At 32.5% G+C, this 20,822-nt stretch overlaps 2 protein-coding genes across 2 annotated transcripts; one reads left to right on the top strand and one right to left on the bottom strand.

Moving 5' to 3' along the window:
- Positions 1 to 4,664: 4,664 nt before the first annotated feature.
- Positions 4,665 to 17,248, top strand: LOC140447381 (uncharacterized). The gene is made up of 5 exons (XM_072539993.1): positions 4,665 to 4,800; positions 4,856 to 4,922; positions 9,516 to 9,755; positions 9,868 to 9,973; positions 17,031 to 17,248. Exons 1-5 carry the CDS (start codon positions 4,770 to 4,772, stop codon positions 17,094 to 17,096), a joined length of 510 nt encoding a protein of 169 aa, XP_072396094.1. The 5' UTR covers positions 4,665 to 4,769; the 3' UTR covers positions 17,097 to 17,248.
- Positions 17,249 to 17,477: 229 nt separating this feature from the next.
- On the bottom strand, positions 17,478 to 20,226 carry LOC140447380 (uncharacterized). The gene is made up of 3 exons (XM_072539992.1): positions 18,953 to 20,226; positions 18,539 to 18,823; positions 17,478 to 18,179 (listed from the first exon to the last, which is right to left on the bottom strand). Exons 1-3 carry the CDS (start codon positions 20,108 to 20,110, stop codon positions 17,565 to 17,567), a joined length of 2,058 nt encoding a protein of 685 aa, XP_072396093.1. The 5' UTR covers positions 20,111 to 20,226; the 3' UTR covers positions 17,478 to 17,564.
- Between the last annotated feature and the right edge of the window lie 596 nt (positions 20,227 to 20,822).

The following is a 20,822-nucleotide window of genomic DNA, read 5'->3' as shown; positions in this document are numbered from 1 at the left end:
CTCGATACTGTATACCGTTTTCGGCATATTTTGATTTGAAAATTATGAAGTAATAATTAATGCTGGTATAAAATAGTTAGTAATTAAACAAAACTCACAAGATGAAAATTTAATTAATGACTAAGAACATAAAATAAAATTCAATTACAGTAAGTGTTCAAAATGCCCTCCCTTTTCGCGAATACACAAGTCTATTCTTTTTTCTAAAGATTCTATTAACCTTGTCATTATGTCATTAAATTGACGTTGAATTCTTTCTTCCAATTCTTGGCGTGAATTTACCTCTGTAGCATAGACTTTTTCCTTAATATACGACCAAACTCCGTAGTACAAAGAGTTAAAATCACATGACCACATGAGGAGGCCAATGAATCGGAGCTTCTGCACCTCTACCAATCCATCGATTCGGAAAATGATTACTCAACCAATTACGACATCTTCTATCAAAGTGTGGTGGAGCTCCATCGTGCATAAAAAATAAAGATCTTCGCTCGTTTAGCGTTAAATCTTCTAATATCTCGAATAAGGAATTGTTTAAAAAATCAAGACACATATCACCATTTAAATTTCCAGGTAGAATATGATAACCTAGTAATTTGTTATCTAAAGTTGGTGCCCAAACATTAACTTTAAATGAGTGTTGGTAATGTGATACCCTTTTGACTCGTGGATTCTCATCACACCAGAAGTGTGCATTATGGGAGTTAAACATACCTTGTCGCGTAAAGGTGGCCTCGTCCGTAAAAAGAATGCATTTTAAAAAATTTGGATTGTGGGATGTCCTTTGTTGCAATGTTTCACAAAAATCCACTCTAACCGGTAAATCATCTGGCAAGAGCTCTTGGACTTGTCTCTAATGATAAGGATGTAATTGTTGTTCTTTCAGTATCCGCCAAGTACTTGAAGAAGAAGTATTTGTTTGTCTTGCTATATTCCTTACGCTAACTGTTGGATCTTGATCAAGTAAATTTAAAATATTATTTTCTTTATTAATTGTTCTTGTTGTTCTTGGTCTACCAGAATTTATTTTATTTGGTCTCACATTCCCAGTTTCTCGACAACGTCGTTCAACGGCTCTAAATGTTTTTTTACTTGGTAAGTTTCTTCTAGGAAACTTTTCTGCATAACGTGTCACAGCTGCACTAGAACATCCTAAACATTCGCCTAAGGTTAATAACATGTCAGTGTATTCAACATTTGAGTACATTTTGATTTGATTTTACAAATAACAATTTTTCAAAACTCTAATTATTGTTGATTTATCGTCATAACAATCAATAAATGTCAGATTTCCATGGCACACTTGGAGAAAATAGAGGTACACCTATTAGAACTTTATCATTAGTACCAGCATCAATTATTACTTCATAATTTTCAAATCAAAATATTCCGAAAACGGTACACAGTATCGAATTTTACCAAGAGTACCTTTTTCGTGTAAAATTGAATGATGTTTAACTTTACTTGAAATTTTGATATATTATTAATCTTAAAAAAGTTATATTGACTAATACTTAGTACGATCCGTGTAACTAGCGTCCTCTATGAGAATCAGATTGACGCATGAAGACTGCATTCATCTTACTTGGCCAACCGTCAGTTCAGGTCCAGATAATTCGTGTTCTGATTTGGATATCGATTAGAAGTGCATATTTTTACTCAAAATATAACTGCAGAGTCTCGAGAAACAAAGAAAATCAACGGAAAGCTAGACATTGAAAACTGCAACAATAAAATGCTATAATCTATTTCTAATGAGTGTAGAGTAATAAAATCTCATGAAGTATTCAAAAGCGCTACAGGGTAATCCGTCAATAATCCGTCAATAAATTCCGTCCGCATTGCAAAATTCTGTCGTTTCATAAAGAGCAGGTAGGTATCACCCTGTTTTAAGGGATTAGTCCATTGTTATCGACAGATAAACACTGAGCCAGAGGCGCGCTAGTGGGTTAATTGACAAAAGAATATGCATTCTTAAAAATCATATTAAAGGAAATAAAAATGTAATACAGCAGAACAGTGTTATTAAAAAAATATAAAATGTAACAATAAAATATATACGAACCGAAATCGGGAAATACTCACAAACACACACGAATGAACTTTACATATTGAAACACTTGTGGGGAGTTTAAATCAATTTATTCACAAAAACTACAAAAACTTTACTGGATACGTTATTACAATTCTACATCACTATAGTCTTCATCCGAAGAACTGTCATCATCCCCTGGTGTTATAATTATAGGGTCAACCACCTGATCGATCAAGTTGTCCAGTTCCCACATTTTATCTTCCTCTTTTAAAACATGCTGGATTGCTTTTTGCCAGTTTTCTGATGTGATTTCCATAATGGCTTGATCAAACAATACCTTGACATCTTTCATTTTAAATGTGGTATTGTGCCTTGCAACATATCCTTTAACTTGTGCCCATATAAGTTCTATGGGATTTAATTCGCAATGATATGGCGGTAGGCGTAGCACAGTTACTTTATACTTTTCTGCTACATCTTCTACGGCATATTTTATGAAGCGAGATTTATGTTGTTTTACTACGGCTAGTAGTTCCTTCTTTATTGAATTCGTCTCAAACTGAATACCTTTATTTGACAGCCAGTTAATAATTTCTTGCTTTCTCCAAGCTGAAGTTGGTACCTTCTCTATGCGCCTTGAATGGTAGCTTGCATTATCCATAACCACGACCGAATCAGCCGGAAGAAATTTTAACATTTCCCCGAAGTAGTCTTCGATGACATCCGAATTCATGTCCTCATGATAATCTCCCGTCCGACACGACTCAAAGCTTAACAAACCTTCTTTTAAAAATCCTTCTTCGCTTCCAATGTGAGCAATTATAAGCCTCTTAACTTTTCCCGAAGGCACTTTAATACCCGTCGAAAGGCCTTCTATGAAAGCTTGGCGAGCACTTGTTACATTTTTATCTTGCCACATTTTTTGGACTATATAACCTTCGTTTATCCACGTCTCATCAAGATAAAAAATTTTCTTGTGCTCTCTGCGGTACTGTTTTATAGTTCTCAAATATTTTCGTGATCGTGTTTTATGCAATCATATACATTTAAAATTATAACTTTTTCACTAACAGATAGCGGAGAATTTTTTACACCTCTTTTCTTTGGAGTAAATGTCGCCATTTTATAACTTTTTCACTATTTCTATATCACAATATTACTGTACGTTTAATTGGTGTAGCAACAATTACTAACTCGAATGTCGAATGTCGAATGATAATAATAAAATAAAAGAGGGATTATAATGAAAGTGTAAGTAAAACCTCATTACGCGTTATTAGTCTTCATGTTGATTTATTTTAGTTCTTAGTAATATTAGGAGGTGCGTCCATCGAGCAAAAAGACAAAAGAGGGAATGTAAAGGTAGTGGGGGCAAAAATATTGTTAGACAGGAAGTGCCATCTTGAGAGGCCAAATTAAACAAGGAAAGAGAGTCTTTCCTTGTTTAAGAAATCAAATTTAGTTGGGTTATGTTATTATTTGTCCCAACTGTCACATGAAATCTTATTTATATTGAAGTTTTTTAACAATTGTTTCACATTTTAGACTGTTATCGTTAATATTTAATTAAAATTTTCTCGTCTAAGACACATTCTGAAAACTATTTTATAGCTACTGTTAATAAGTGTCGGAAAATTTAAATTTGGCGCATTCGCATTTCCGGATATGTCGGCCATCAGAGGCCACTTTTTTGGTCGCCTTTTCATAACGATTAGATTCCCTCTTTTGTCTTTTTGCTCGATGGGTGCGTCATACCCTTATCAGTTTCTTCTAATGCTTTTATTCGTTCAGTAAGGAAGTGAATTTGTTTTTATAAATAAAAATGTAATTAGCTTTAATGACCATATAATGGAATACGAGTTTGAAGAATAAGTTAATCGAAAAATTAAATAAAATTGGTTATCACAAAATATCCAAAATATGATATTTTGAGGTACATCAATTTTTGACGACGAAGTTGACATCCGTCCATTTGCCTACGCCCATGACGACACCGAAATTCAGGCAAATTTTATGACACTTCATGATTTATTACTCTACACTCATTTGAAACCAATTATAATTACAAATGTGGAACAGAAATAAATCAAAAACTAATAAACAGAGATAACCTAGACAGTGAAGAATATTGGGAAGAAGTATTGACAAAAGTACCTAATAAACGTAGCAACAAATATAATACCATATGATATCGAAACAAAAAAGAAAAATAAAAAGATTGAACGGTGCAATAAGAATGCAAACAGGTGATAGGAACGATGCGAAGTACACAAGAAATATATAGAAAGGCGAACTAGAAAGTTAAGGCAGAAAAGAAAATTCAAAAATGTTAAGATAAAGAAAATTGAATAAAACCTTCAAAGTAAAGACTTTAGAGAAGCATATTATAAATTTTAGGTAAAACCTGAGGACATATAACTCTTGGTTTATGATAGTTCGTATTTTCCAACTGTTTAAAGTTTGTTGTAAATTCCCAAAATTATGTTTAAAATAACATTATCCCTCATTTTTAATTTAGAACATTTTACATTTTAAAATATGTACCGCAATTACCGTACTATTGGCCGGATGGTTGTTAACGACCAAACGTAAAGTCCGTTCCAAGCCAAACAAGAAGATCAGACGGAGAGGCAAGTCGGTTGTTAAACTTCAAAAACTATTTTTAAAAGTTTAAAAAGAAAAAAAGTTTGAAGCAAAGGTCACTATATTTAAATCAAGTTAAGAGTGAATCACAATGGTTGTTACGATTGTTTGGATGCACAATTGTGAGTAAATAAGTCTATTATTAGAAGGACATGTTTTTATTATTGGCTTTTTTAGGGATAAGTTTGATAGTGGCAGTTGCTAGTCTTTTTATAGTGATACTCTTTCTTTTTTTCTGCACTTGGTAAGTATTTACGGTATAATATCATGTGTACATTTGTCAACAACGTCTAGAAAATCTTTATTATAGTCTTTGGTAATATGTATCTATATTTATATTAAATTCTCGTACAATTATTCACTTAAATGAACAAAACTATACTATAATACACTAAAAGCTGTATAAAGTCATCGCATAAAGAAAATTTATTCAAAGTAAAGTAGTGTAAATAAAACATTGTTAACTGCTAATTGGCAACTTTACATACAATTTACTGACATGAGCGTAGCGTGAAAAAGTAAGTAAGGGATGCAATAAAATCTGATAAGAATTAATGGCAGGTAAGAGGGTAAATATAATACTTCTACAGTATGATGCAAATGTATGGAATAAATTCATTATTTCAGAAACAGACGACTTTTAAAAAAAATCTTAAAACACGACAATTTTAATTTTTGAATGACTATCAACTGATATATGTGTTGAACATTACGTCATCAGTGTCGGCGTAATGACGTAATCGACAATTTTTTTAAATACAAACCGAGGTCACGCTACAGCTCATTTGAAAGGTCTCTTTATCGCCTTTGCAACGATATAATCAGTTGAATATTTATTTCTACAGGGTTAACCAAAACTGTTGGTTTATTAATACGATTAACTTACAATAAATGTTTACATAAATACAATTAAATTACAACAAATGTTCAAATTGACTACCTTCAGCAATAATACAATGTAAAAGACGTGCAATAAATTCTTTCCCAACGTTTTCGATGACTTCAGGTGTTATTTGTGCAATTTCCGTTCTGATGCGCTCCTTCAACTCTTCTACATTATTCGGTCGATTTTGATACACTCTGCTCTTTAAATATCCCCACAAAAAAAAGTCTAACGGAGTCAAATCTGGAGACCTTGGTGGCCATTCGATGGGCCCCCTTCTACCTATTCACCTACCTGGGAAAACGTTATTAAGGTAATTTCGTACCTCAATGCCGTAGTGTGGGGGAGTCCCATCATGTTGGTACCACAAATCATTTCTATTTGGAAATAGCTGATTCAGCTATGGCAACAGATAATCCTGAAGAAATTCTAGATGACGAGAAGCAGTTAAGTTTTCCTCAAAACAATATGTCCCTACAATTTGATTGTTTTTAATGCCAGCCCAAACATTTACCTTCTCGGGATATTGTGTCCTATACTCTTCCATCCAATGTAGATTTTCACTTGCCCAGTATCGATATGTCTAGCGATTTACGTGACCGTTCAGCATGAAAGACGCTTCATCAGAAAAAAGTACCTTTTGCATGAAACCCTGATCTTTGTTATATTTTTCGCAGAATTCGATTCTTCTATCAAAGTCATGTTCTAATAGCTCCTGGACCAGATGTACTCTATATGGATGCCACTTCTCCTTTTTAAGCACTCTTACAACAGTTGGTTGGTGGACATTATTATCTAGTGCGACCTGCCTAGAACTGGTATGGGGATTGTCTTGAAACGCCAGTACAACGTCCAGTTTCTAGGCTTCGGATATTGATTTTCTACCACTTCTGGGAAGATCTTTAACATGTACCGTTTCTCTAAATTTGTTTTCAATTGTACTCACTGTTGGTTGAGTAATTGATTAACGATTGGGGTATTTAGCATTCAATAAATTACGAACTTCTGCTTGAGTCCTCACTCTATCTCCATAACCAATCTTGATTAGTTCTGTTTCTGTTAATTTCATATTTGTAAATGCTGTTTTGTAATGTCGGCAAAAAAATGGAAGAGTAAAAATTTGACGTCTATTATTTGACAGATTCATAGATCATTGACAACTAAAGACGAGTCAATGACAATATTGATTTAAATATTTTTGAAAAATAACTTGGAATACTTACTACAATAATTAATTTCAGATTATAGTATAGCATTGTTTGTTATCAATGTATTTTTTTTTTCGACACCAGCAAAAAACAATATTTTGTTTTATTCCCAGTGGCGTTCCTTAGTGTATTTTAGTTCAGTGAAGGAATATTTATTGTAATTCCATGTTACTTGACAAAGTTCATAATTTTAGTGAACCCTGTAGAAATAAATATTCAAGTGATTACATCATTGCAATGGCGATAAGGAGACCTTTCAAATTAGCTGTCGCGTGCCCTCGGTTTGTATTTAAAAAAATCGTCGATTACGTCATTACGCCGAAACTGATGACGTAATGTCCAACACATATATGTCAGTTAATGGTCATTCAAAAATTAAAATTGACTTGTTTTAAGATTTTGTTTAAAAGTTGTCTGTTTCTAAAATAATGCATTTATTCCATACATTTGCATCATACTGTATATAATACGAATTTATATCTTGAGGGAAAATTATCTTCTAGTCTAATCATTGATCGCTTTTTGTGCTCTCCAGCAGATAATCTTTTAGATAAAGCTTTTATTATTAATTATTGGAAACGCTCTAGTGTTGAGTGTTGTTTAGTATTCTCAAAGACAATCTTACCTTCTCTCATTCTTCTTTCCAATATCTCTCTCTTCCTCATCCAGTTCAGTCGTCAGAGATTTGAGCTCTAAAAATCATACGAACAAGCTGAATTTTGCTGAGAATATCACTTTTTTGACCCCAAAAAGATGTACAAAAGTTAGGCACTCCTAACTCCGAGCTTCCCTCTAAAACTCCCCCTCATATGTAGGGGGGAGACGAAAAACATCGATTTGCTAAGAATCTGTACACCATAGAAAAAAATGTTTCAAACAAGAAATGTAGCTGAATTTTTAACAACAATGTTAAAAATTTTTGAACAAAGATATAGAATTTTTGTGTAGAATGAACCGTTCTTGACAAAGAAACAACGCTTGAAGTGACTGGCGACTTTAAATTTCAGTTACGCGCTCCGAATCATTTTTTTAAATAAAATTTGTATCAACTCTACGGTAAAAATTCGATATCTTTTGATCAAGGTGTCCTATTGACAAAAATTAAAATGCGTTTTAAAAGTGAAGAGTGTAGCCTTCGTACGCAACTTTTTCATTTTCCTTTGAAGCTTTTGAAATGTGTGTTTTTCGAAGAATGCTGAAGAATGCGAAGAATGTAAGAGACTGGACAGGCATGGACACACATTCGACACTAAGAATAGCTCAAGATAGAGAGCAATTTGCTGTAGTTATAGCCACCCTCCCTCAATGATGAAGAAACCTCAAGAATAAGTGTAAACAGCATTTTATTTAAATTAATTTATTCAACCAAAAATGTAATTCAACTGAAAGCGATGGAAAAGGATTTTTGGAGAAGAGCTGCAGGAAGATCTAGAAGAGAAAGGATTACCAACGAACGCATTAGAGAAATAATGGACAATCACAGATGACCTAAACAACTTATCTGGTTCGGACACATACAAAGAATGAGTGAACAACGAATACCAAAGGAAATATTAAAATGGCAACCAGAAGGAAAGAGAAAACGAGGTAGACCGAGAAAAAGTTAGCAAAGTAGACAATCAATAAAGAACTGAGAAAGAGGTCCATAGAAGAAGACCTATGGAACAACCGGACTAAGTGTCGATTGGAAGTCGGAAAACGGCGGAGAACGTTATAAACCGACAAGTAGTAGTAGTATTCAACAAAAAACATAATATAATTAAGGAATAGTTATTTCTATAATTAAGCATATTAGGCTATAAGTGAGTAAAATATTTTTTTACTCGGTATTTGAAATTTTTCTCACGAATTGTCAGCAACAGCCGGCAAGGAGTGGTAAATAAAAGTTCAGTGATTAAAAATACTAAAAGAATAAGATAAGTAAAGATTATATAATTTTATAAAAATGTATTCTTTTCGCCTATCCGATTTAGCAAATCGCTCTATGATTGCATCAACATTTAGAGAAATTTCAGGATACACATTGATGAGTGCTAAACCAGTTAACCTTTCTATTTCTAAGCCAAGTCTTTAGACGCTTAAGTGTAGAACGCTCTGTTGTTGCTGAACTGACTGGCAGTGTAATTAATATTTGCAGAAATATTCTGATATTTGGATACATATGAATATCGCAGTTTTATAATGTTTTTACTTTATCTTCTGGTTTGTTATCAGTTTTAGGTAAAACGACTTGAAGATTAAATAGATTCATAACTTTCGGTGAAAGTCGTTCTTCTAAATCAGTTAAGATATTGTCTAAAAGGGGTAAATAAATGGATCTTCGGAAATATTCTTCGCAAGAGTTAGCAGATTGGTTTTGACGACAGGTTTGACGAGAACCTATACTAGCCTCTGGCACTCAAATGACGAATTGACAAAATTTAAAAATCGCGTAACTCTGAATTCGTGGAAGTCTTAGTCGAAGTATTACTGTATTTAGAATTGTTGATTTTTTTAAAGAGCAATTTAAAAGGCATTCGTATAATTCTACACTTACCCCTAGAATATTTGAATCATTTCAACTCTTGACTTCCTGCTTATAGGGTTGATGGGTTTTAAATTATTTTTTTTTAGGATTATTTGATTGATATTTAATTTTATTTTGGGGGTGGTCATAACCCCTGTGACCCCCCCTTGGATCTGCCACTGCCATGAATGTACCTAAATATTGTGGATGTATTGAATATAATCTTGATTTAATTTTAAGCCTCGAAAAAAAGAAGAAGCCCACCCACTTCTACATAATAGACGAAGAGGGAATTAGAAAGGACAGTGTGAAAAATGATTTCGTTGGTGCTTCCCCGTGTAACCTAAATTTGTTCCGAAGATTTTCCGGGACTACTGAACCAGAACATATATTTACTTCTAAGAATTTACCCTTTTACTCGATAAATAATGAAAGGGGACACAGCTCTGATTTGGTTGATTCTATAGAAACTACGAAAAGGTACATTTTTCTGTTTACATAAGTATTTTTTTACATATCTGCCTACGATTTTTTTAAATACTTTTTACATCATATTTCTATTAAAAAAGGTTGATCATTCATTTTTTTTTAGTTTCGATAATTTGGTACTACAGTTTGATGGTAGTGATGTACCCCTAACGTGTAGATATGAACTTAGGTCCTGTGTAAGTGTAGAATCACTGAACAGCTTTTATTCTGTAAGTACTAATAAATTGACTAAATTTAATCTCATAGCATTTAAAGTTTTTCTTCTGCTTTGTATAGTAGTGGCAACATTTATTGTAGAACGCTTTAAATGCGGCGATATTTGATCCCACTTTATCTTTTTTACAACCGACCGGATGCCTATGTGAAAAGTTTTAGTTGGAAGCAGTTCGTTTAGTAAAATGTCGGGTGCTGTTTGCTGAACTTTAATTATTTGAATTTTTGCGCATGGGCGCAAAAACAAAAATTTTCGATTTTTTTAAATAAAAAATTAAGCACAAGGTTTGCAACTGGTGCATATTGTGTTTATTGATATAAGGTACATTCTGAAGTGATTCCAGCCAAAAAATACACTTCTATGTAAAATGTCCAATTCAAAACAGATATTGCCTGGACTATATATTTTGAATGTTCATGTGTAGAAGTGTGTTTTTTAAATTGCAAAATTTTAATTCTTTGTATATATCGTACTCTAAAGTCTTGTGTGCAGGAATTTTTAGATGTTCTAGAAAATGTTTTAATGTATATTTCAGGTGAGAGCTCTCTAGTTTTTATTGCAGGTGATTTTAATATAGATTTGAGGAGTCAAACTAAAGATAAAACAGACTTTCTCTATTTATTACAAACATTTAATATATTGCCATCAGTTTCTGAATATACTCGCATATGTAGAGCTACAAAGACGTGCATTGATAACATTTTTACAAACTGTGAACTCTATGTAGCAGAAGTATTAGATACTCATATTTCTGATCATCTTGGCCAAAAAATAACTTTCAGTATTAATGTAAACAAAAGAGAAAATATAAAAATTAGGAAAAGAATTTTTGATTCCCACAGTAAAGACAATTTTAGGCAAATGCTTCAAAATAAAGACTGGGAGGAGCTTTTTTCAGTACCAAATTGGGATATAGAAAAGCAATGGATTGTATTTATGAAAATCATTTCTTTGTTATTTGACCAATGCTTTCCAGAAAAAAATATAAATAAACATAAACAAACAATAAGTCACTTAGACCTTTTGCTAATGTTAAGTAGAGTAGATGACCATTACAAAGATGAGTACAAACAAACAAAACGTCAGTATAATAAAATGCTTGTGGATTCACGAAAAATGCAGTATGGGCAAGAAATATATAATAGTCAAAATAAGTCAAAAAGTCTATGGAAAATCGTTAAAGAAATCACACAGGTAAATTGTATCGATAATAATGTAGCTATACTAGGAGATCCAGTCATGGTAAGTAATAATTTTAATGAATATTTTTTAAATGCTGCTACACATCTTTTAGAAAATATACCAAAAATAGAATTCAGCACCAAAATAGAGTTTAACAAAAACTCATTTTTTCTAACGCCAGTAACTATAAATGAAGTAATTGAATTAATTAGAAAATTGAAAAATAAATTCACTTCAGGATATGATGGAATACCTACAAATATAATAAAACTGTGTGCATATGAGCTAGCTATACCATTATGTCATATAATAAACAATACCTTCATAAATGGGATATTTCCAGACAACTTAAAAATAGCTGTAGTAAAACCAGTGTATAAAAAAGGTGATGCCACTTTACTAGAAAATTATCGTCCGATAAGCCTCTTACCATCATTCTCTAAGGTTTTTGAAACAGTCATGTGTGTCAGGCTTCTCAGTTTTTTCTATAGTGAGGGACTGTTATGTCATGCACAACATGGGTACCTTAAGGGAAAATCTATAAAGACTGCCATTTATGATTTTATAACAAAGATAAATGAGGGTTATGAAAACAAAGATATATCCATGGGCATATTTTTAGATTTATCAAAGGCATTTGATACTTTAAATCACAAAATATTATCTTATGGCATTAGAAGGCCAGGTTATAATTGGATAAAATCATACCTATCAAACAGAAAACAGAAAGTAAAATTTGAGTACGAGGGAAGAAATTGCTTCTCTGATGAAGGACTCATTTCGGTGGGAATTCCTCAGGGAAGTATTATGGGTCCTCTTCTCTTTGTTTTTTATGTAAATGATTTAGCTTTCGACATTACAGACAACAATCAGAATACTCTTATTGTGAAATTTGCAGATGACACTAACATTTTAACTATAGGGTCATCCTTAAATAATTTATTGAATATCGCTAATAATAGATTAGATAAAGCACAGAGATGGCTCAATATGAATAAACTCATACTGAACAGAGAAAAAACAAATTATATCTGTTTCGTCACTAAAACAAATAATAGTACCTTACCAGAAACTGTCTCAATTCAATCGCAAATGGTTACTCTAAACCAAAGCACAAAATTTCTGGGGGTACCTACATATTGACCAAAATTGAGATTTTGGAGTGCATATAAATGAGATATGTAACAGGTTAGCATCTATCTGCTACTCTTTCAGAATAACAGCAAATTATTTGGACGAAAAATGTAAATGAGTTGTATATTTTTCAAATTTTCATTCTGTAATGCGATTTGGAATAGTTTTCTGGGGGGGAAGTGGTAACGCTGAACAGGTTTTTATATTACAAAAAAGAGCAATCAGAACTCTACTTAACTTGAAATACAGGGATTCATGTAGAGGTAATTTCAAAAAACTAAACATACTAACAATGGCTGGAACATACATATATGAATGCTTACTTTTCATTTTTTAAAATAGACATAAATTATTGAAACACATAACAAACCATACTACTAATACACGAAACAATCTCATAAACTATAATATACCAATACACGGACTAACAGCATCTGAGAAAACCACAGAATATGCCTGTATTAAATTATTTAATAAACTACCTTACAGCATCAAAATAGCAACTGACATAAATAAATATAGAAAGTCTGTTCAACAGTTGCTTATACACCTTAAACCGTACAAAGTGGAAGAATACCTTCAAGCTGACCTGCAGGGAGACTGAGGGCTCTTATCTGAATCTAAATGTCACTGTTATTATCCTTATATTTTAATATTACTTTTATGTTAAGTGTAGGTTGTTACAGCAACCATTACAAATTATAATTGACACCATTCTCTCTATTGACAATTTATATTTGTGTGTAACTTGTGAATCCTGAGAATAAAGCTTTTTTCTATTCTATTCTATTCTATATTAGGCCAGGGAAATAAGCAACAAAAAACCCTATTTGTGACACTGAACCGGCTAGCCCAAAAGCCAGTTGTTTTGAGTAATATAGACTTCTATAGCAAGAACATATTATGTTCCTGCAAAAAGTGAAACATTTGAAACAAATTTAAGAGAATTAAACTTTTTATATAAAAGTATTCAAAATGGAGTGTTTTAAATGGTTCTATCCTTATTTGTTGCTTAAAAAATTGCAAAATAAATCAAAAATTTTGTTTTTTTATGAATATTATTAACTTTTTTATAAATAAACCTAGAATCTTCATATTACAGTGAATACTGGTTCCTGTCGTGCTTGAAGTATGATCAAAATATCAAAGCGACTGGTCAAATAGTTTAAAAGTTATTCAATTTGTTTATCCCAAATTAAATTTTTTTGCAATAATATAAATCAGAAAATGATAAAGTTAAAGTAATTCTACAAGTAGCTTATAAAATATAAAGATTTCATCATCATCATCAGCCCATAGTCGTCCACTGCTGAACATAGGCCTCCTCGAAAAACCTCCATTAAGATCTATCTTGCGCTGCTGCAATCCAATTGGTACAAATCCTCTTTATGTCGTCAGTCCATCTTGTGGGTGGTCTTCCCGGGTTTCGTCTATCCGCTCTCGGTCTCCACTACAAGATTTTTTTGGTCCACCTATTATCCTTCATTCTAGCAACGTGTCCTGCCCACCTCCATTTAATTTTGGCTATTTGTTTTATAATGTCTTCTACACCACTTTTTCTATGGATTTCTTCGTTTCTTACCCTATCTCGCAACGTTATGCCTAACAATGATCTTTCCATTCTACGTTGCGTCACTTGTAGTTTTCGTGTAGATGTCCTTGTTAGGGTAAGTGTCTCTGCGCCATATGTAAGGACAGGCAGGACACACTGATTAAAGGCTCCTCTTTTTAAGCTGATAGGTATATCATTTTTAAAAATATCACGCAGTTTTCCATATACTGCCCATCCCAGTGTTATTCTTCTTAGCAGCTCAGCAGTTTGATTATCTCTGCTAATTTTTACCGTATGTCCAAGGTATATGTAGCTGTCAACTATTTCAATTTCGACGTCTTCTACCCTTAAAGGATGGTTCGGAACTAAATTAGTCATCATTTTTGTCTTTTGGTAGTTAATATTTAGACCTACTTTACGTGCTGCATCGCTGAGTTCATTCAACATATCACTGGCAGCCTTTAGGTCATCTAAAATCAGAACAATATCATCTGCGAATCGTAGATGACTAAGCATCTGACCATCAATATTTATTCCTTTACTTTCCCATTCCAGTGACTTCAAAGCATGTTCAAGTACAGTAATGAACAACTTAGGTGACATAGTATCTCCCTGTCGAATACCTCTCCTAATATGTATCTTATTGGTAGGACCGTGCAGATTTATAGTTGTAGCATTTCTGTATATATTTTCTATAATATTGGTGTATCTATGATCAATCGACACTCTTCCAATGCCTTTAGAAGTGCGGGTAGTTCGATTAAACGCTTTATGGAAGTCTATAAATGTTAGAACTAGAGGTCTATTGTATTCAATTGATTTTTCAATCAAGACTTTTATGCACTGTAGGAAGTCATTTGTACCGCAGTTGGGGCGAAAACCAGCCTGTTCTCTTGGCTGATAAAGCTCAAATTTTGCTTCTAATCGATTGGTTATTATTCTGGTGTACAGTTTGTATAAATGGTTGAGTAGAGAAATTGGCCTATAATTCTCTAGGTTCATGTTGTCACCCTTTTTATGCAGTTGAATTGTAATGGAGTTATTCCAAGCTATAGGAATTTTTTGACTATACAAACAGAGATTGAAGAGGTCTCGTATTTTTTTCAAAAGAGAAGTTCCGCCAAGTTTTATAGCTTCTGTAACTATTCCATCATCTCCTGGCGCCTTGTTGTTTTTCATTTTTTTAAGTGCATATTGTATCTCATCTTGAGTAATTTCTGGAATGTCCTCAGATCCCTGGTTTTGAACCTTTTGTCTACCGTCTTCATTTAAGTTATTGTTAATTTGGTTTGTGTATAATATAGTGTAGAATTCTTCGACAATTTCAAGTATTTTCTGTCTGTCTGTTGTTACTTCACCCTCTTTATTCCTAAGCTGGAAAATTTCTTTTCTACTTGTCGCCATTTTTCGTCTCATTACCTTCATGCTCCTGTTTTGCTCTATAGTCTGTACGATTTTTTCATGTTTAAATTTCCTAATATCTCTTCTCACAGCTTTCGATATGTCTTTATTGAGTGCCCGAATGGTTTGTGGGTCAATGTCCCTTTTACTTTGTAACTGTCTTCTTTCTGTTATTTTGAGTTGTGTTTCTAAAGTGATCTTTTGATCTCGTTTAGTCTTTGGGCAAAAACGTGCTTGTGCCAGTTTAAGTGTATCAACTATTTGTTTGTTCTACTCACCGACATCGTGGTAATATGCTGTGATCATTCATCATTTTCTGACTTATATTGTCGAAAAAATAAATTAATTTGGGATAAAAAATTAAATAACTATAAGACTATTTCACCAGTCGCTTTAAATTTTATTTTTAAAAAAGTTATTAACATTCTGACTTAGTTTGCAACTTTCTAAGCAACAATTAAGGACAGAAACATCTACAAAACGCCATTTTGAAGGTTTTTTATGACTTATACTTTTAAATTTGTTTCAAATGCTTTACTTTTTGCTGAGTTTTTTGACATTAATTTGTTAATAACTAATTAAGTCCAAGAAATCGACTGCAGGAAACATTTAGGTTCTTGTTACAGAGGTCCATACTACTCAAAACGACTGTCGTTTTCCTGGCCGGTTTAGTGTCACGAAAAAGTCTTTCCCTGGTTCTTCTTCTTAAAGTGCCTATCCGTTCCGGATGTTGGCGATCATCACGGCTATCTTTACTTTATTTATTGCAGCGCGGAACAGTTCAGTGGTAGTCGTGTTATACCACTTTCGTAAATTTTGAAGCCAGGAAATGCGTCTTCTTCCCGGTCCTCTCTTACCATTTACTTTCAGAATCAGCTGGAGAAGGCCGTAACGTTCTTGATTTCTCATTACATGTCCTAGATATTCCAACTTTTTAGTTTTGACGGTCATGAGAATTTCACATTCTTTCCCCATTCTATGCAGGACCTCCACATTAGTAACTCTGTCAACCCAGGATAAACGTAAGATGCGCCTATAACACCACATTTCGAAAGCTTCGACCCGATTCATAGATGCAACAGTCAGTGTCCATGCTTCCATTCCGTAGAGCAGAACTGTGAATATGTAGCAGTTCAATAGACGGCATTTTGTTTTTAATGATATTTCTCGACTGTTGAAAATGGTTCTCATTCTAACGAATCTTTCCCTGGTTAATATATGTAATCTAAGGGTTATTATACCTTACTATGTGGCTAGTTTTAATTAATAATTATGTTTTTACTGATGATGGTCTGATAAGACCGAAAACGCTCTGAAATTTTAAATCTGGTAATTTCATATATAGGTACATACATAATCTAATTCTTCTATAAAAAAAGTATTTTTCATATAAAAATGCGTGCACGTCATTTAAGATTTACGACGTCAGAACTCCACAGCGTTGCCAAAACATCAGAATAGTAAGTTAGTGAGGAATTTTTAAAATGTCAACTATTTATCAAACTATTATATTAACAGTAAATACACTTAGTTTTAAGATTACTGCAACACACTAAAATACATAAGAAAACATTTTAATACAAAATTATATACAGCCAACCACTGGGATTATCCATTTTATTAGTCACTAGAAAAAATGTCTAAAAATTGATACCTGTATTTACAAAAATGATGAATTAGAGGAAGAACCAATAAAATTTTTAATCGTTTGTGCTTCTCCACATTATTATGCTCATGGTACATGCATTAATGGTCAAGACTAATATTCTATAATCATTTTTAGGCCCATCCATCTACAATCGCAAGGGGTACGTCAAGAGAAAGTTTTTGTAGCTTAATATCAGAATAAAGTGTTCAATGGCATCTTCTGAATCATTACAAAGACTGATTATATTAGAAATGTAAGATGAAATATTATATTTTGTACTATTTATGAATTTTTATTATATGTATACAAGTATTTGTTTATATTAATCAAATTAAAGTATCTTGTATTTACAATTTGGTCTATTTATTAGCCTACACTATTAGAAAACTTATTCTGGACCAATTAGTTCCTATGAAAAACATGTCACGCAATGTGAATGAAGAGAGAGAGAAAATGGGCGTTAATGCTTCTGCTGAACTCTTTCCCACAGTACTACTCCATCATGGACTGACTTGATTCACTTGAAACTATCAATTAAAGGTAGCAAGTTCACTTTTTAGGATTAGTACAGAAAAAAGAGGATAATATAAAGAAGCTTTGTTAAAATAAAATATTTATAGTATACAAATAAAGATATTTACAAAAGTTTAGACCGCATTTGTATTGCAGTTAGGTCCAATATTCTCTTTGTTGCGCTTTAGGTAACTGTGCCATTTCTGGCATTTTCTCTTTAGAAATCAAATTATATTTCCTCATATATTCCAAACTAGCCAAAGAAAACTCAGGTCTTGGTTCTAGGATTCCTCCACACGGTTCATTTCTCAGTTGTTCTTGTAGTTTATCTGACGGTAAGTACTTATTTAACAGTTGTTTCCCAGTAAGACTCAGATCAGACGGGCTTCGGCCACTCATACCTTCTAAACCACATTGATCATCAATCGTTACTCCTAAACTCTTTAAATGTTTCAGAGTTGCTTCTTTCACTTTGTTCAAGGTCTTATTTCGACTCTTTTCCCCTTCTGGCCCTTTTTGCCTAAAATCGTTTGTTTGTATGTGAGCTCTTTGTAAAATATTGTTTACTTGTCCCATTAGGTTATTATAAAGCGTTGTACCCATTTCTGTGGACGATGATTCGTCATCAGAGCTTTCGTAATCATCCATGTTGATGTTGATGCTCGGCAGTGGACTGGGACATTCCTCTCTCACCATTAAAGGTTCCTGGAAATGTATTGATTGGAGTAGATCATTGTCGTTTTTCGTAGACAAGTCTGATTCTGTTAACTCCTAAAAATAATTTAATCAATCAATAAAAAACACTGGAAAAAAGTATAAATAAGTAATTAGGAAGTTGCTAACTATATCAAAGATCAGTAATAACAATATAGAACTAGAGAAAATATGAGATGAAAAGAATTAGTAAAAGATTGAATTAAATAATTATGGGAATAAACCAAAAAGGAATGAAAAGAACTTCTAAGAAAGGAGGGAATAAAAAGCAACTGTTATGAAAATTATAGAGGGAAGTGGTTTGAGATAAGCTTAAAGTTTGTTTTATTCAATTATGTAACCAAAAGTAACAAGCTAATAACTATCACAATTGATCATCTAGATTGAAATGTAAACAAAATAAAATGATTCCTTACCTGAATTTTTGGCTCATTATTAATAAAATTCTGCTTTGGTTGTCCTCTTAGAGGCATATCAAAACTTGTAGTCAAATTAATAGAAAATTTTGAAGTTCCCCATTTCCTCTGGTTATCCTGATACATACTAGCCTGTTGTGTTATTGTATTTTCTTGCCTGAAGTGATTCTTCTGGGGTGTCGATATATGACCATATTTCTGAGAATCAGCAATTTTTTTATCTTGATCTGAAGATGCCTCTATGGGTTTTGAATAGTTCCTGTCTCTTTCTAATAGCATGGCCACCTGTAATTATAATTGACTATCACAGCATTATCTAACAAGAAATTATTTTCGTTAATTTAATGTATAATTAATATGAATCACATGGTCCATCACAAGTCCATAAATTAGAACTTTGGGGTATAAATTTACCTGTTTTTGCAATATCAGTAGCTGTTCATTTTGCTGTGCAATAATTTTTAAAAGATCTGAGTTATTAAGTTCTCCATTTCTCCTATTCTCCAAAGCTTTCGATTCTGACACATCTTCATAATTTGTTTGAGTCTCCATATTACACTTTTGATTCAAAGGGTGTACATAAGAAGGTTGATATGGTAGTAATGTTTGAACAGATGTATTATAAGCACCTGTGTATTGTTTAGTTTGGGGTTGAACACTTTCTTGATATGCTTGGCACTTCTGTTGAAAACCTGTATCAAAAACTTTGTCATATTTCTCTTGGAGTCTACTATCACTATTATTATTTAAAATCTGTCCAGTATTCTGCTGAAATAAAGGGCTAGTATTTTGGTTATTAGTAGCAATATTTTTTTTGTAATTAAAAATATCAGTTACAGAATCATTGTGTATTTTTCTTTTAGGAGCAATTTTTTTCTGTAGTTCTAAAAAGTGTTGGTATGATTTTGGTATTGTGTTTTCTTTATTTTCTGCTGCCTTATCTTCTGTGTGGTTATCACTATTCTGTTTAACTGTCTCGTCTTGCAAATTTTTATGTGATACATTTTCATATTGTTTCTCTTTGAGATCCTTATTGGATGGGACTGTATCACCAATATTAATTTTGTTAATAGTATTAGCTACTCGTGGCACGTCGATAATACTTAAATCTAATTTTCTATCGGGAATATTCGCCATATACATTTGTTCGAAACTATTTGGATTCCTACAGTCCTCTCCATTTTGTTTCCTTATTGCACTAAAATTTTGGTAGCTGCAACCAGCTTCTACCCTACAATAGTCCACATTTTTTGATAAATATTTTTGGGATTCACCATGTGTTTGCTGAGATACAGGACTTTCAAATCGTACTTGCTTTTTGGCAAATTCTGCTTGCAAATGTTTGTAACCAAAAGGCATAAAACTCTGTTGATCCCGTATAGGCATGTTATCTAGATATTTCTCCATTCCTCTTTGTTTCATTTCCCAAATATTTTCTTGAGAGCAAAAATTGTCAACAGTAGTTCTAGTATTACTAATCATGGAAACTTCAGGAACAATTGGTGAATAAATATATTTATCAATTGGCGTTGGTTCTGGAACTGTTACTACAGGATCGAGGAAGGACTCCATTGTTTAACATAAATTGTAAACGTTAACGACAAAAATTAAAAGAATTGTAAACAAAATTCAAATGTTTGACATAAGTCAAATTAAAGCTATAATTCATCTTTTGGTTATTAAATACAGTGTCTTATAAATAGAATTTCCAGCCACAAGTTCATTTGTAAAGAAGAATTTACGGTCATCGTTAACAAGGCGACAATCAGAAGATAGCCTCAAATGTCAACCATGGAACAAAATATTTGGGTTTGGCAATGTTGGCATATTTTGTATGCTTTAAATATAAAGAGAGAAAGATTTTAATGAATATATTTTGATTATATTCTAAAATTTTTAAATTTTATCAATTTTAAAATTTTTTAATTTATATAAACAATAACAAGTAAATATTTTTTTCTTTCGAGAGTAATTGCAAAAAACATCTTTTGCAATCTGGCAACTGGTGGTTTGAGGATTGCCAAATCTATCCGTTAATCTATCAAGTTCGGTGTCAAAGGGCAATTGCAAAAAAACTTTCTAATAATTAACTGCAATTATTCTCGAAAGAAACACATAATTTCTCGTTCTTGTTTTATATAAATAAAAAATTTAAGAATTCATAAAATAATATAATCAAAATGTACTTTTTTAAATGTTAAAAGCTTTCTCTCTTTACATTTGAAGCATACAACGTATATATTATAAAAACATGCAAACACTGCCAAACCGAAATATTTTGTTC

Source organism: Diabrotica undecimpunctata, chromosome 8 (genome assembly GCF_040954645.1).
Source record: "Diabrotica undecimpunctata isolate CICGRU chromosome 8, icDiaUnde3, whole genome shotgun sequence".
NCBI classification, from domain to species: Eukaryota; Metazoa; Arthropoda; class Insecta; order Coleoptera; family Chrysomelidae; genus Diabrotica; species Diabrotica undecimpunctata.
Note: the sequence above shows the minus strand (reverse complement) of the source record. Positions and strands in the feature narration are given on the sequence as shown.